The sequence below is a fragment of the Pygocentrus nattereri genome, chromosome 7 (assembly GCF_015220715.1).
Source record: "Pygocentrus nattereri isolate fPygNat1 chromosome 7, fPygNat1.pri, whole genome shotgun sequence".
Classification (NCBI taxonomy): Eukaryota; Metazoa; Chordata; class Actinopteri; order Characiformes; family Serrasalmidae; genus Pygocentrus; species Pygocentrus nattereri.
The window spans coordinates 24,954,916-24,967,322 of record NC_051217.1 but is presented as its reverse complement, the minus strand read 5'-3'; the positions used below and the strand labels follow the sequence as shown (position 1 = coordinate 24,967,322).

The following is a 12,407-nucleotide window of genomic DNA, read 5'->3' as shown; positions in this document are numbered from 1 at the left end:
TGTTACTGCAGTGCTGAGAATGACCCACCACCCTGTTCTGTGAGGGTCCATGGGGGTCCTGACCACTGAAGAGCAGGGTAAAAGGGGGTAACAATGTATCAGAGAAACAGATGGACTACAGTCTGTAACTGTAGAACTACAAAGTGCAGCTATACAGTAAGTGGAGCTGATAGAATGGACAATGAGTGTAGAAACAAGGAGGTGGTCAGAATGTTATGCCTGATCAGTGTTATGTATGCTGGACCCTCAGGACTGGGTAGAAAGTATTGACTCTGGTCATAATGCAAAATTAAATCTACTATCACCTTGAGAGGTAGAGGAATTCCACCCAAATTTTCTGCATAATTCTGTTTTGATGTGAAATTGAACACATTGGGAAAAATGAAAATTGTTCTGTATATGACAGTATTTACAGTTACCATGATAAATTATTTAACAATATGTCACTAAGCTTTTCTGTGTATGTTAAGGATATCATCAGTGTTTAAAAGCACTTCTCCACTGCATGTTAGGTCACCAAAAGAGCATAAGTAGTCCTGTTTAATTTATTTAATGCAGTGCAGAAACTGAAATTTTGACTAACAATCATTTGTGTTTGTAGTTTTACATGATATTTTTAAATTGATACTACTTTGTGTTTTACAAATGAGCAGATTTATCAGAAGTAATATATGTTGTGGCACATTGTGTAGTGTGAAGTTACATTTACACCATATTGCCCACTTCTGATGTACCTCTTATGTGTTTCATTCTTTTCCAATATATTAAATTGAGTAAATAAACATTATTTGTGCTTTAAATTGTATAGAAGTGTATTTTCTATAGAGGACGTGCAACTTATTTACAGACAGAAAAATCAACAAAACAGAAACGAGCCACGGATGTTCAAACGTTTTTTTTATAGCAGGACTCTGTGTGTGTGGAAGTTGCTCCTGGAGCTCCTCAGGAAAAGACCAGCTCTGTGGCTGATCTGGACGGGCTGGACATTAAAGAACTGAGGAGCAGGTGGGTTTCAGCTGGTCATTCACAGAGCATAAAGGCATCAGGGAAAATGACAGATATTTGCACTTCTGTTTATCTTTCTTTTCTGTTTCCCGTATGCAGGCTGGCAGAAGCGGAGCTGCAGCTTGACTCCGCCCAGCAGAATGTGTCTCAGCTCAGTGGTAGGCTGGAGGAGGAGAGGGCAAGGCGGGAGGCGGCTGAGGAAGCGCTGGGATTGGCTGAGCAGAGGGTTACGAGGTACTAGTACTCATAATATGTCAAGGCTGATTTATGCCTCTGTGTATGTGTACCTGTAAACTACGTTTTTGCATTTTGCCTAGGTGCCTGCCAGCATAATTGCCATTGAATGTGTCCACTAGGGGGCAGTGTCCAAACCAGAGTGTACAGAAATTGAAGAAGACAGTCTTGCATTTATCATGTGTCTTTAAATGCCGTTACACACTAAACAAGTCACGATTGAACAGCACAATTTTTCACATCAAGACCAGCAAAGCCGATTGGCTCTTTTTATTGAAGGGCGGGACTTTTTTTTCCATAAACAGACTTATTGAACTTATTGTTAAGCATCCTGTTTGCTTTCTCGTCCATTTTTCAATTAGCGAACCGTCTCCTCCATTATACCGTCTCTGGCACAGACAGAACTTTGAGTGATGGCAGTGGTAAATGGAAACAATCCAAAAAAGTTTTAATAATTTGACTAATTTCAATAATTTTAATAATTAGATTAGACATTTTATTGAGGAGTAGTTAAAAAAAGGAATAGTTAAATTAGTCAATTATATGAATAATTGTTAAGTGTAGACCTAAACCCTGCCAAACTCTGACCCTTTAGGGACTCCCTCTGCCTTTGGAGCCCTCAAATGTTATTTAAAGTTCCCTTGCCCCATGCGTACACTTTATTTATTTATTTATTTATTTATTTATTTATTTATTTATTTATTTAGAATTTATTCAACTAGTTAAATGTGTGTGTTTTTTTTTTTTTGTGTATCAGTATGGAACCCAGCCCTTCCAGGTCGTCCCAGAGAGACTTCAGTATCCAGCTGGAGACAGATGCGGAGTGGGAAGCTCTGATTTTAGACCCGAACCAACACCTGCTTATGCGCAAGGTATACCTGCACACACTTACATCATCACACACAATCTCACTGACCCATCTTTCATCCTGCAAACCAGCCTGACCTGATCTTCTGCTCTCATAAATACCAAGTCCTGAGTCCATTCACAACAATGGGCCTGCAGTTCTGCTTTAAGCTTTTGTAAGCCTGTTACAGTTGCCCAAGTGCAATTATTTGAAATGATGACATATTTAAACTGCCCACAACTATTTTTCACCATTATTTGCTTTCACGATCATCTTTTTACATAGCAGCAAATAGAATGGGGAACTGCATTTTCATTTGTTTGGCTGTAATTCATGCAAATAAAAGAGAAAGCAGAAAATAGGCAAGTTCAAGCTTTGTTGAGTTCATGCTGGAATATCTTTAAAGGGCAGCAGAGAGCAATGCTTGTCTACTAAGTATAAGCAGCTGGAAAGCGAGATGGCTGATATGTATAGGATGGAGAAATGTAGTCTTAAGGTTAGACTGGTACGTAACTAAACATAGGAAAGTGACATTTATGACTCTGACCATTTGTGTATTTCTGCTGGTGTTGGTTACTTTGAAGTAAGTTTTAGTAGTTTCTAGTTCTAATAGGGCCCTTTTGTGGGAGTCTTAATTAATGTGGAGAAAATGGATTATCTGTATATTAAAATGTAAATATTTTACATGTTGCTTCTGTTTTTCACGCTCAAATTGACAGTTTGTTTCACTTATTGAGATTTTCAACTTTTTAGAAGAATTTTATGCTGTTTTATAACAGTGTTAAAAAATTCACTTGCTGAAAATAACAAAACAATACAACCTTGCGTGTGAGGTGTGTTTAACTACCATAACATGAAATACAGCGGCACAGCTTTACCATTTTATTGTTTAGAAATAGTAAATATACACCGGTCAGTCATAACAGTATGAGCACCTCCTTGTTTCTGCGCTCATTGTCCATTTTATCAGCTCCACTTACTGTATAGGAGCAGGGTAAAAGGGGGCTAACAAAGTATCAGAGAAACAGATGGACTACAGTCTGTAACTGTAGAACTACAAAGTGCAGCTATACAGTAAGTGGAGCTGATAAAATGGACAATGAGCTTAGAAACGAGGAGGTAATAATGTTATGCCTGATTGATGTAGATGTTAAGTAAACAAGCAAATAAAATTTTAAAAATAATAAAAATTTGTCTCTGTCATCAGATCTTAATACTTAATACAGCACAGTCCAGTCTTACAGTTTAGTCTTAAAGCAAAAAAGCTTAAAGCCTTTTGATTTGTGAACCAAATTAAAAAAAAAAGTTTATAAATTAAAAAGTCCAATTAAATCCATATTGCACATGCCTGACAAAGTCTGCCGTTCCATTTGATGATCTGAGGTGGATTAATTGAGTGCGTAGTTCATTCTCATGCCAGAGATTCAGTCCTCATTCATTGTAACCCTGATATGCTGTACACCCCTTCCTGTATAAGACTCTGTCTTTGCTTCCAGATGAAGAGTGGAGTCCACTCGTGCAGGCGCTGGCTGAGAGGCCGCAGTTTGTACTGCTCTAAAATGCTGACGTCTCGAGCTAAATCCCGCTACCTGTTCATGGCTTACCTGCTCACACTGCACATCCTGGTCTTCATGTGCTTCGCGGGCGCTCTGTAGAAGGACATAATGCCTCTCAGGAATGTGGACCACAGCTTGGACTTTATCCTGCAGCAGAAGAGTCAAACGGTCATCCACACATAACCTCCTAAATTTCTGTTGTAGCAGTTTGAATGGACTGGTCCAGGAGTATATCAAGGTCGACCTTGATATACTCTTGAAATGGTTAACGATTGGCCAGTTTCATTTACAGATGGAGAGAAATTCATTTGCAACATCTAGATTATTGTAAACATGCTGATCGAAAAGATTCACCCCAAAAAAGTTTGATGGGTTAGAGGCCAAAACATTGCATATTCCAGACTTGGGTGATGTCACTATTGCATTGGCCAAAATTGCGCTATTCAAACAGCATATTTTGCAGCCCTGGTTTGATGAGTGGATCCAAAGAAGTCTTCAACAAAACTAAATATGCTCACATGGGAAGATCCATAGTGGGGAATCTGCTGCACAACTGAATGTTGCACCTTTCTAAATACGGGGAAATTATTATACCATATTAAGGGTAACAGTTGGTGCAGGAAACAGAGATAAAGGATTTGTTCAGCCTAAAATCATATTCATCCAATTTACCACTTTCCCGAGATGTAGTCGATCAGCCAAGACACGTTTGGAGTCCAAATTATGCTTACAATTGGAGCTACAAGACTAATGTTGCTAACAGACACTAGATGTCAATAGTCACCCAAATAGCCCAGATCGTTTCTCTAACAAACATCACCAAAACGTCTGCATGCAGGTCTTCGTTAAGGTGGCGCAGACTTGACAATGTGGTTTAGGGCATGACATGACATTGAGTCAGTAATCCGATCATAATGAGATTTCTGCAGCTATCTGATTATTCAAATGGTCGTGTGAACAGCACACTCCAATTTCTCTGATAAAATGATATTTTTACCAAAAAGGTGTAACATCATGTTTGAATTTGACGTTATGTTTACATCATGTCATCTTCCGCAACTTTATCGACTGGTTAGAACTCAGAAATCTGATTACTGTCTGACTCATGTAGATCCGGAGTTTCCTCATTATCTGATCACTCAAGTGCATGTAAACGCATGAACCGGAATACTGACAAAATCTGTTTTTTTTGCAGTTATCGGATTAGTAAGTGCATTTAAACACACTCATTGTCACATATATTGGTTCTAGATCAGCACTCTTGACTACTGAATACCGACCGTGTTGTTTGAAGTTGCTGCCTGAAGGTTTTTCAATTTATTTTATATCCAAAACCTCATGGACAAAGTTAGTAAAGACCTGGATTCAGTTTGAAGTGGTTAAGAGAGATTTTGGAGAAACGCTCCAGCTCAGAGTGAAATTTGGAGTCCAAATATGTCTCAGCTGCTCTGCTACATCTGAGTAGTATTGCAAATTTGTGCAAAATTGTGCAAATGTGGTTAGGAACTGTTCTATTAAGGCTGTTGTGTTCCTTTACATCCGATACATCAAGTGGCGAAATTGGCCTTCCTGATTATATTTAGCAAACATGTCACTCTCTGTTTATACCCTTGACCCCTTTACCAGACTTTGTCTACACAGCAACTGGATACACCAAATGACCTGAAACCACACATGCACACGTGTTTAGGTACCCTGTGGGTTCTCATGTCACTTGCTGCTGATGAGGCTATGCACTGAACTTTTATTTATATATTCATTCTCCAAAACAACTCAGCAGGGCCTACTTTCACGTTTTCACAGGAGTGTGTGTTTGTGTGCATGTGTGATGATAACGAGTGATGAATCTTGGTTCATTTCACTACAGATCAGCCTATCAGAGTACTATGCTATAGAAGTATATGTAATGTTTAAGGAGGTGAATATTTAATGCACTATGTTGACGTATGTGGAGAAGTACATTTTGTGCCTGACACCTTCGCATTCCCATTGTAGTGACTCTATTAAAGTGTAAGTACCATTGACCTATACTAATGTACAGCCTCAGCATAGTCCACAGCACTTTCTTACCCTTTATACCTGCATACACTATGAATGGGCGGATGCTGCACGCCGTGCTTTGCTGGAGCTTTTCTAAAGAGCGCGTGTCGCTCTGTTCTAGACGCATCATGGCAAGTGTAACCGAAGCTTAAAGGAAAAGCTCTGACACAAATCGCTAATGTTGGTAACAGTAAATGAAAGCTAATAGGCAGCAGTGACCGTTCCGTCTGTTAGGCCAGGTGCTGGCTGTTAGCTTCGTCACTGTTAGCCACATTAGCATGTCTTCCTTTAAGGATGGTGAGTGAATGAGCAGCAGTGTTTTCCAGTTCTACTGTATTAAACCATGTAATGCAAATTTTAGTGTTTTTCTGCTTTAAATAAGGCGAATTCAGCTGGTTCCCGATTAAAATAAGCATATTGGATCAGGAAATCAATAAAATGTGCAGGACCAGATCTGATGTATACAAGCTCCGCCCACAAATGCATTCTTTCATAGCTACTGTTGCTAGGCTGGACAAGCTTTACAGAATCCCATTCAGCCTAATGTATGGAGCCCTGCTGGGGACATCCTGTATAAATAAAAATAATGAGTGGCCACAACTTAGTAAGGCAAGGGAACAAGATAAGTAGTGGCCACCAGTTAGTAAGACTTGGGAATGAGAATTAAATTGAGGCCACGACTTAGTAAGGTGTGGGAATGAAGTCGTGGTCACGACTTAGTAAGGCAAGGGAATGAGATAGTTAAGGCAGGGCCACCACTTAGTAAGGTGTGGGAATGAGAATTAAATTGGAGATTAAGTTAATGAAGTTAAGCTGGAGAATGTGTTTGTACCTGTATTTAACCTATATATTATACTGTATATTGAAAAGGGTTCTGTGTAGCACCGAAAAAGGGTTCTGTTGTTACAATGTAAAGCTTGTAACAATAAAAGAAGCCTTTTTGGTGCTATATAGAACCAATTTCCAAAAGGTTCTATATAAAGCCATCTACAGTACATTCTATGTCCATCTGAAGAACCCTTTCATGATGTAAAGAACCCTTTAATCATGCACAGGGTTCTATATAGCACCAAAAAGGGTTCTTCTGTTGTTCCAACCCTTTTTGGTGCTGTATTGAACCCTTTTCTATATTGAATCATCTACAGCACATTCTCCACCAATCTGAAGAACCGTTTCATGATGCAGAGTTCTTTGAGTGTTTGTGGTTTTATATACAACCATTTTCTTTTGTAGAGAACCCTTGAAGAACCATCCTTTTTTTTTTTTTTTTTTTTTTTTTAAAAAGTGTGTATGTCATCAAAGCGTTCAGTCAGTGAGTCCCTCTCTACCTTCATCCCAGCTTCCATTCTTCTCAGGAGCCTCACTTTCAGCTCCTCAAAGAATCTGCAAACACGCCTCCACAGCTCAGTCTTAGAAGCTGGTTGATGATTTTCTGAAGTGATCAAACCCATTCAGTGGTGCTGAGGTCTGGACTCTGGGGTGCTCTGGGCTCCTTTCCTCTATGATATTTTTCTTGAACAGCTACGCATCCTTTCAGACCCACAGCGCTGAGTGGTCTTCTGTACAGAAGAAACATAATCTGCACTGTTTTACGCTGTAAGTGTAGGAATTTGACAAACTCATTTGTGCATACGTTTCTTATCAGATTTAGTGGGATTCTGTGAAGCTTATCCAACTTAGCAAGAGTAGCAATGCAAGAATGCAGCTGTGGGCGGAGCCTGGACAGCGATTGGAGAGCACTGGTTTGTGACGCACTAACGTGTGTGTGTGTGTATGTATATATCCTACAGATGATGTAATGCTGATTCGGTGGCTGTTGTATGTACTTATAATATCCTCTGATTGTTTACATGCTGAATTACTGTATGAATGCTGTCAGTCCACAGTCGTCCTGCGCCCTGGCTTCTGTGTCACTGATCTGTAAATATGGAATGATTTTAGTGAAGAACTGATCTGTGTGTAAATGGAAAAAAGAAAAGAAAACTACTGAGTGAATTCACAGTGTCCTATTTTCTACATAGGGTCTATTTTTGAGCAGAATCACGACTTGGAGGATCTTCTCATGGCTCTTCAGTCGTTGGGCTGAAATGCGTGTGCAATACTATGGAGTTTGTTTTCCTTTGTTTTTGTTTTCTCTGGACTGGATGTGCGATTACTTTGTTGAAAGAAGTAATTTTAATAAAGTTATTTGAAAACACAAACACTTTTAGTTTTCAAACAGCTGATTTTATTCCTCAGAGCTGCGAGGATCTTTATGTGCACGCAGTGTTATGATGGAATCTTCTCCAGGGCTGACTTACACATCCCTCCATCCATCCCTCCGTCCAGCCTTCCATCCATCCATTCATCTCTCTGTTTATCCATCCATCCATCTCTGTTTATCTGTCTATCTATCCATCCATCCATTTATCTTATCCATCCATCCATCCATCCATCTCTGTTTATCTATCCATCAATCCATCCATCCATCTCTGTTTATCTGTCCATCCATCCGTTTATCCATCCATCCATTCATGTACTTGTCTGTCCAGCTGACTATCTATCTGTTTCTGTCTATCAGTTTATCTACCTTTCTATCTGTTTGTCTGTATATCTATCTTTCTACCTTTCTATATGTTCATCTCTCTATATCTATCTGTTCATCTGTCTATTTGTCTATCTGTCTGTCTGTCTCTGTTTATCTATCCATATATTTATTGCTCTATGTTTATAAACTGAGTTAATGGCAACAATGTAATATTGTGATATGTCAGCAAACTTTTTTGACCATCTGACCAGTTTGAATAGAGAAAAATGCCATCAAAACTGTGAATACAATGATTTTTATTCAATACTTGGCACTAAATCCAGCTAAACAGGACTAATTCTGCTCTCTTTTTAATGAAACAAGCGCTTGGTCAGTTTTTAGAAGTACTAACGATTTACAAGAAGAAACGCACTGTGTCTTAATTCATCACCATCTATCGCTTTCTGTCCATCCATCCTTTTATATGGGACCCATTCTTCTTTTGTGTGGGGTGGGGTGGGTGGGGGGGGGCGGGGCTGTCTGTCCGTCCCATCTATAAATCTGTATCTTTCTCTTTGTTTTTCTGTCTTGTCTATTGATCTAGCCATCCATCCGTCTGTTCGTCTATCTGATTTTCTGTCTTCATCTAACTTTCCATCTCTCTCTCTCTCTCTCTCTCTCTCTCTCTCTCTCTCTCTCTCTCTCTCTCTCTCTCTCTCTCTCTCTCTCTCTCTTTCTCTCTTGTCTGTCTAATTTCTCTGAACTCTTTGCTCCCTGCTGTGCTGAAACAGGAGTATCAGTTGAACCCGCAGCTTTGGGTTTGTCTTGTGTAGATTAATATGCAGTTTAATGTTATGTGGCTGCTGAAATTCGCGATGAAATATCTGGTCTATGGTTCCATACTGTTGTAGCTCAGTGGCAGAAAAAAGCTCATTATTAGAAAGGCATACCACTTTTTTTCTCTTCCGATACCATGCCTGATCCTTTGGTATCGGGTGATAGAGATACTAACTCTAACTCACCCATAAGTCCTGATATTTATACAATTACAATATTAAAATATTTTATTTGGGGAAAAATCTGTTCTGCATCACAAATAACACACACAGCACGTGTAGATGGCATTTACTTGTTGGATTATATTTATTAAATGCTTAAGGAAAAAAATGTGTTCATATACTGTATATATTTAGTATTTACTATAATTAGTAATACGAACCATGTTTAACAACTGAAGTAGATGTAAAATATTTTTATTGTGCAGAACAGTCAAAAACAGCTCAACAGTATGTAGATGCGCTGCATCTCTGAGCGTCAGTTCGGTAACATCACCGTTGTCCTCGCTGTCGGTATCAGCGACTTTGTGTTTTTTCTGGCTTGGTTGAAGTGACAGGCCATGAGACGCCGCTGCTGAATAATACAGCTGACCACCGGGCTGCTATGCTAATGTGCTAATGCTTAATCAATGCTAAAGGCCTCATTACGTCAAGAGTCCAGCAGAACCTTCTGCACCCTCAATACCATGAACTCAAACTAAAAGTGGCCTCAGAGCGGCAGACGAGTGATGCTGAGAGGACCAGCTCAGCTGTTCAGGTAAGAGGCTCTTGCATTACTTATCATTGTTTACATCCCATTTAATGTCTCTTCTGCAGTGCTGAGAATTATCCAGCAACCATATAATACCTGCTCTGTGAGGGTCCATGGGAGTCCTGACCACTGAAGAACAGGGTAACGATGTATACAGAGAAACAGGTGGACTACAGTGTGTAATTGTAGAACTACAGAGCGAAACAACTATATGGTCAGTGATAAAGTGGGTAATGAGTGTAGATACAGGGAGGTGTTCTTAATAAAAAGTGCACAGTGAGTGTAGTTTATACAGTTTGTGTTGGCTCTAGGTTTTATTTAATGGTACATATTGTTAAATTATTTGTGTGGTTTATATGGTCAGTGCTGTTTATATTGTTTATCTAGTTTGTGTGGTTTATATAAATTGCTGTATACACACTCCTGCTGCTGTTAGGCCCAGAGATCAGGTGCCCTCCCCTCTGTCTCAGTGCAGCCGTCTCTCTGTCAACTGCACAATAAATGATTGTCTAATATTAACTCTGTCGTGTCTGAGTGGATGGAGCCCAGCGCGTCTGCGTGTGAACAGATTCCAGGCTTTTCCAGACCCATCCTTCTGTGGAGGATAAAAGCATGCCTTTCCTCAGAGAAGGAGAGACGCAGCGTGTCCAAAAAAGGCCCGGGGTGTGAGGTTTGCATATGTTGTGTGGTGGAGAGAGGGGTGAGGGTTTGATTAAGGTGGACATATAAATGGGCAGCGCAGGTGAAAGCCGAGTCCACTCTCTAAAGGGCTCTGCAGCCTCTTTTCTTTCTTTCTTTCTTTCTTTCTTTCTTTCTTTCTTGCTTGCTTGCTTGCTTTCTTGCTTGCTTTCTTGCTTGCTTTCTTTCTTTCTTTCTTGCTTTCTTTTTTCTTGCTTTCTTTCTTGCTTTCTTGCTTTCTTGCTTTCTTTCTTGCTTTCTTGCTTTCTTTCTTGCTTTCTTGCTTTCTTTCTCGCTTTCTTTCTCGCTTTCTTTCTCGCTCTCACTCTGTGCCTTGTTATGTCTGAGGTAATCCAGTAAATTGCTCCAAGGCTTCAGTGCTAATCACAAATGATCTCCCACAATTCAGTCTATTAGCACGGACAGCACTATAGAGCTACTGACCGATACACAGTTACAGCTCTGAGCTCCGTCACTGGAACAGGATCCTGATAAGGAGTCTGTCTGACACAGTCTGAGAATGATGGGCATATAGATAGACAGACTGACAGACCGATAAAAGGATAGATAAACACAGACATATAGAAAAAGATTTCTGGAAAGAAAAGATGGAAGGCAGTTGGGGAGAAAGAAGGCAAAAGGATAGATAATATGATCTTTAGATCAATCCTTATTTGGGTAAGCGACCTAAGAATCTTCTCTAAAGCTTGTCCAACCTTAGCAACAGTTGCTATGAAAAAACACATTTATGTGTATAAATAAATAAAACATTTCCTAAATGGCAATACCACCAATTTTCAGAGTGGTTTGCTGTGAAATGGTTCAGATGTCTTTACAGTGGTGGTGATAGGAACCAGGCATCGCCATGACTACAACACAGATATAGACATTTTATTTACCATCCAGAACCACCAAAGAACCTACACGAGTTTGTATGAAATGTTGATGGAAAATGGTGGAAAATCTGGAATAATCAGTTTACTTTGGGGACTATTTTGCCGCACAGCGCCCTGCATGTCTCCCTCCACCATGAATGGAGTTTAAGTCCTCTAAACTATCATAAAACAGCTTCTCTGTCATCAGGCAGTGAATTCAGAGCCATTTCATGTAGGAACTTTCTGTGAGGAGCTTTTAGAGGGGGACGTCTGGTTCCTATCACCACCACTGTGAACAGTTCTGACTCGGTAAGTTTATCTAGAACAGAGTGTTTCACAGTAAATCAGTCTGAGCTGCTCTGTTTAAATTAGTAAAATTGTGGCACAGAAATTGAGTTTTGTGCTTGGCTTTGTTTGGGTTGTTGTGTGTGCTCGGGTCATCGATATAGCCTCTGCGGTCACTAAGGTCAGTGCCCTTTAGTCAAATTAATGTCCGATTTCAAATGTTGAATCTCAGCCATGTGTTCAGTGGAGTCTTTATCCACAGCTGTGCTCTGATCACTGTGTAATATCTTTAGGCCATCTGTGTCTCTCAGCTCTGAGTTGTCAGCGTTAGCTCTGGTCCCTCAGCGCTGCCGATATTGGACTCGGACTAAAGCGCAGTGTTTACAGGGTGAGCGTAGCAGAGAACACGCAGATGGGTTTGTTTAAGAGGCAGGGGGTTCAGAGAATGAGCTTTCCGACGTGTGGGAGACTGAACACTACAGGAGTTTGTAAAAGAGAAAATAGTTATGGGTATAATTTATAAGAATATGTTGGTTGAAACATACAGTACCGGTCAAATGTTTGGACCCAGCCAAATGAACGTATGGTCATTCCACGCCAATCGTAAAGGGCTGGTCAGATCATGTCATGTATTTCATTAGAATATTCATACAGCTGTGAGTTTGTGCTCCAGTCAGTTTTATAGTTATGATTTTTTCAAGTTTACTTATATGTTGAGTTTAACTGTTTACAGAGTGACAGAGCTGGGATGAAATATTAACTGACTGTAAATCCAACACTCAAAATAATATTTC

The 12,407-nt window shown here is 39.9% G+C and overlaps 2 protein-coding genes across 4 annotated transcripts in view; both read left to right on the top strand.

Annotated features, from left to right (window-relative positions):
• si:ch211-220f16.2 (golgin subfamily B member 1) overlaps window positions 1–5,666 on the top strand; it is a 73,866-nt gene extending 68,200 nt beyond the window's left edge. For all 3 annotated transcript variants that reach the window (XM_037540074.1, XM_037540073.1, XM_037540075.1), the window contains 4 exons: window positions 905–1,005; window positions 1,105–1,239; window positions 1,997–2,111; window positions 3,583–5,666. In XM_037540074.1, coding sequence (XP_037395971.1) covers window positions 905–1,005; window positions 1,105–1,239; window positions 1,997–2,111; window positions 3,583–3,741 — 510 coding nt within the window. In that variant the 3' untranslated portion in view covers window positions 3,742–5,666. The remainder of the gene's footprint in view (window positions 1–904; window positions 1,006–1,104; window positions 1,240–1,996; window positions 2,112–3,582) is intronic.
• A 3,816-nt stretch (window positions 5,667–9,482) lies between these two features.
• The window catches only part of LOC108440599 (actin, muscle-like), a 69,749-nt gene continuing 66,824 nt past the window's right edge, over window positions 9,483–12,407 (top strand). Inside the window, exons 1-2 of the mRNA XM_037540208.1 lie at window positions 9,483–9,537; window positions 9,663–9,781. Coding sequence (XP_037396105.1) covers window positions 9,483–9,537; window positions 9,663–9,781 — 174 coding nt within the window. The remainder of the gene's footprint in view (window positions 9,538–9,662; window positions 9,782–12,407) is intronic.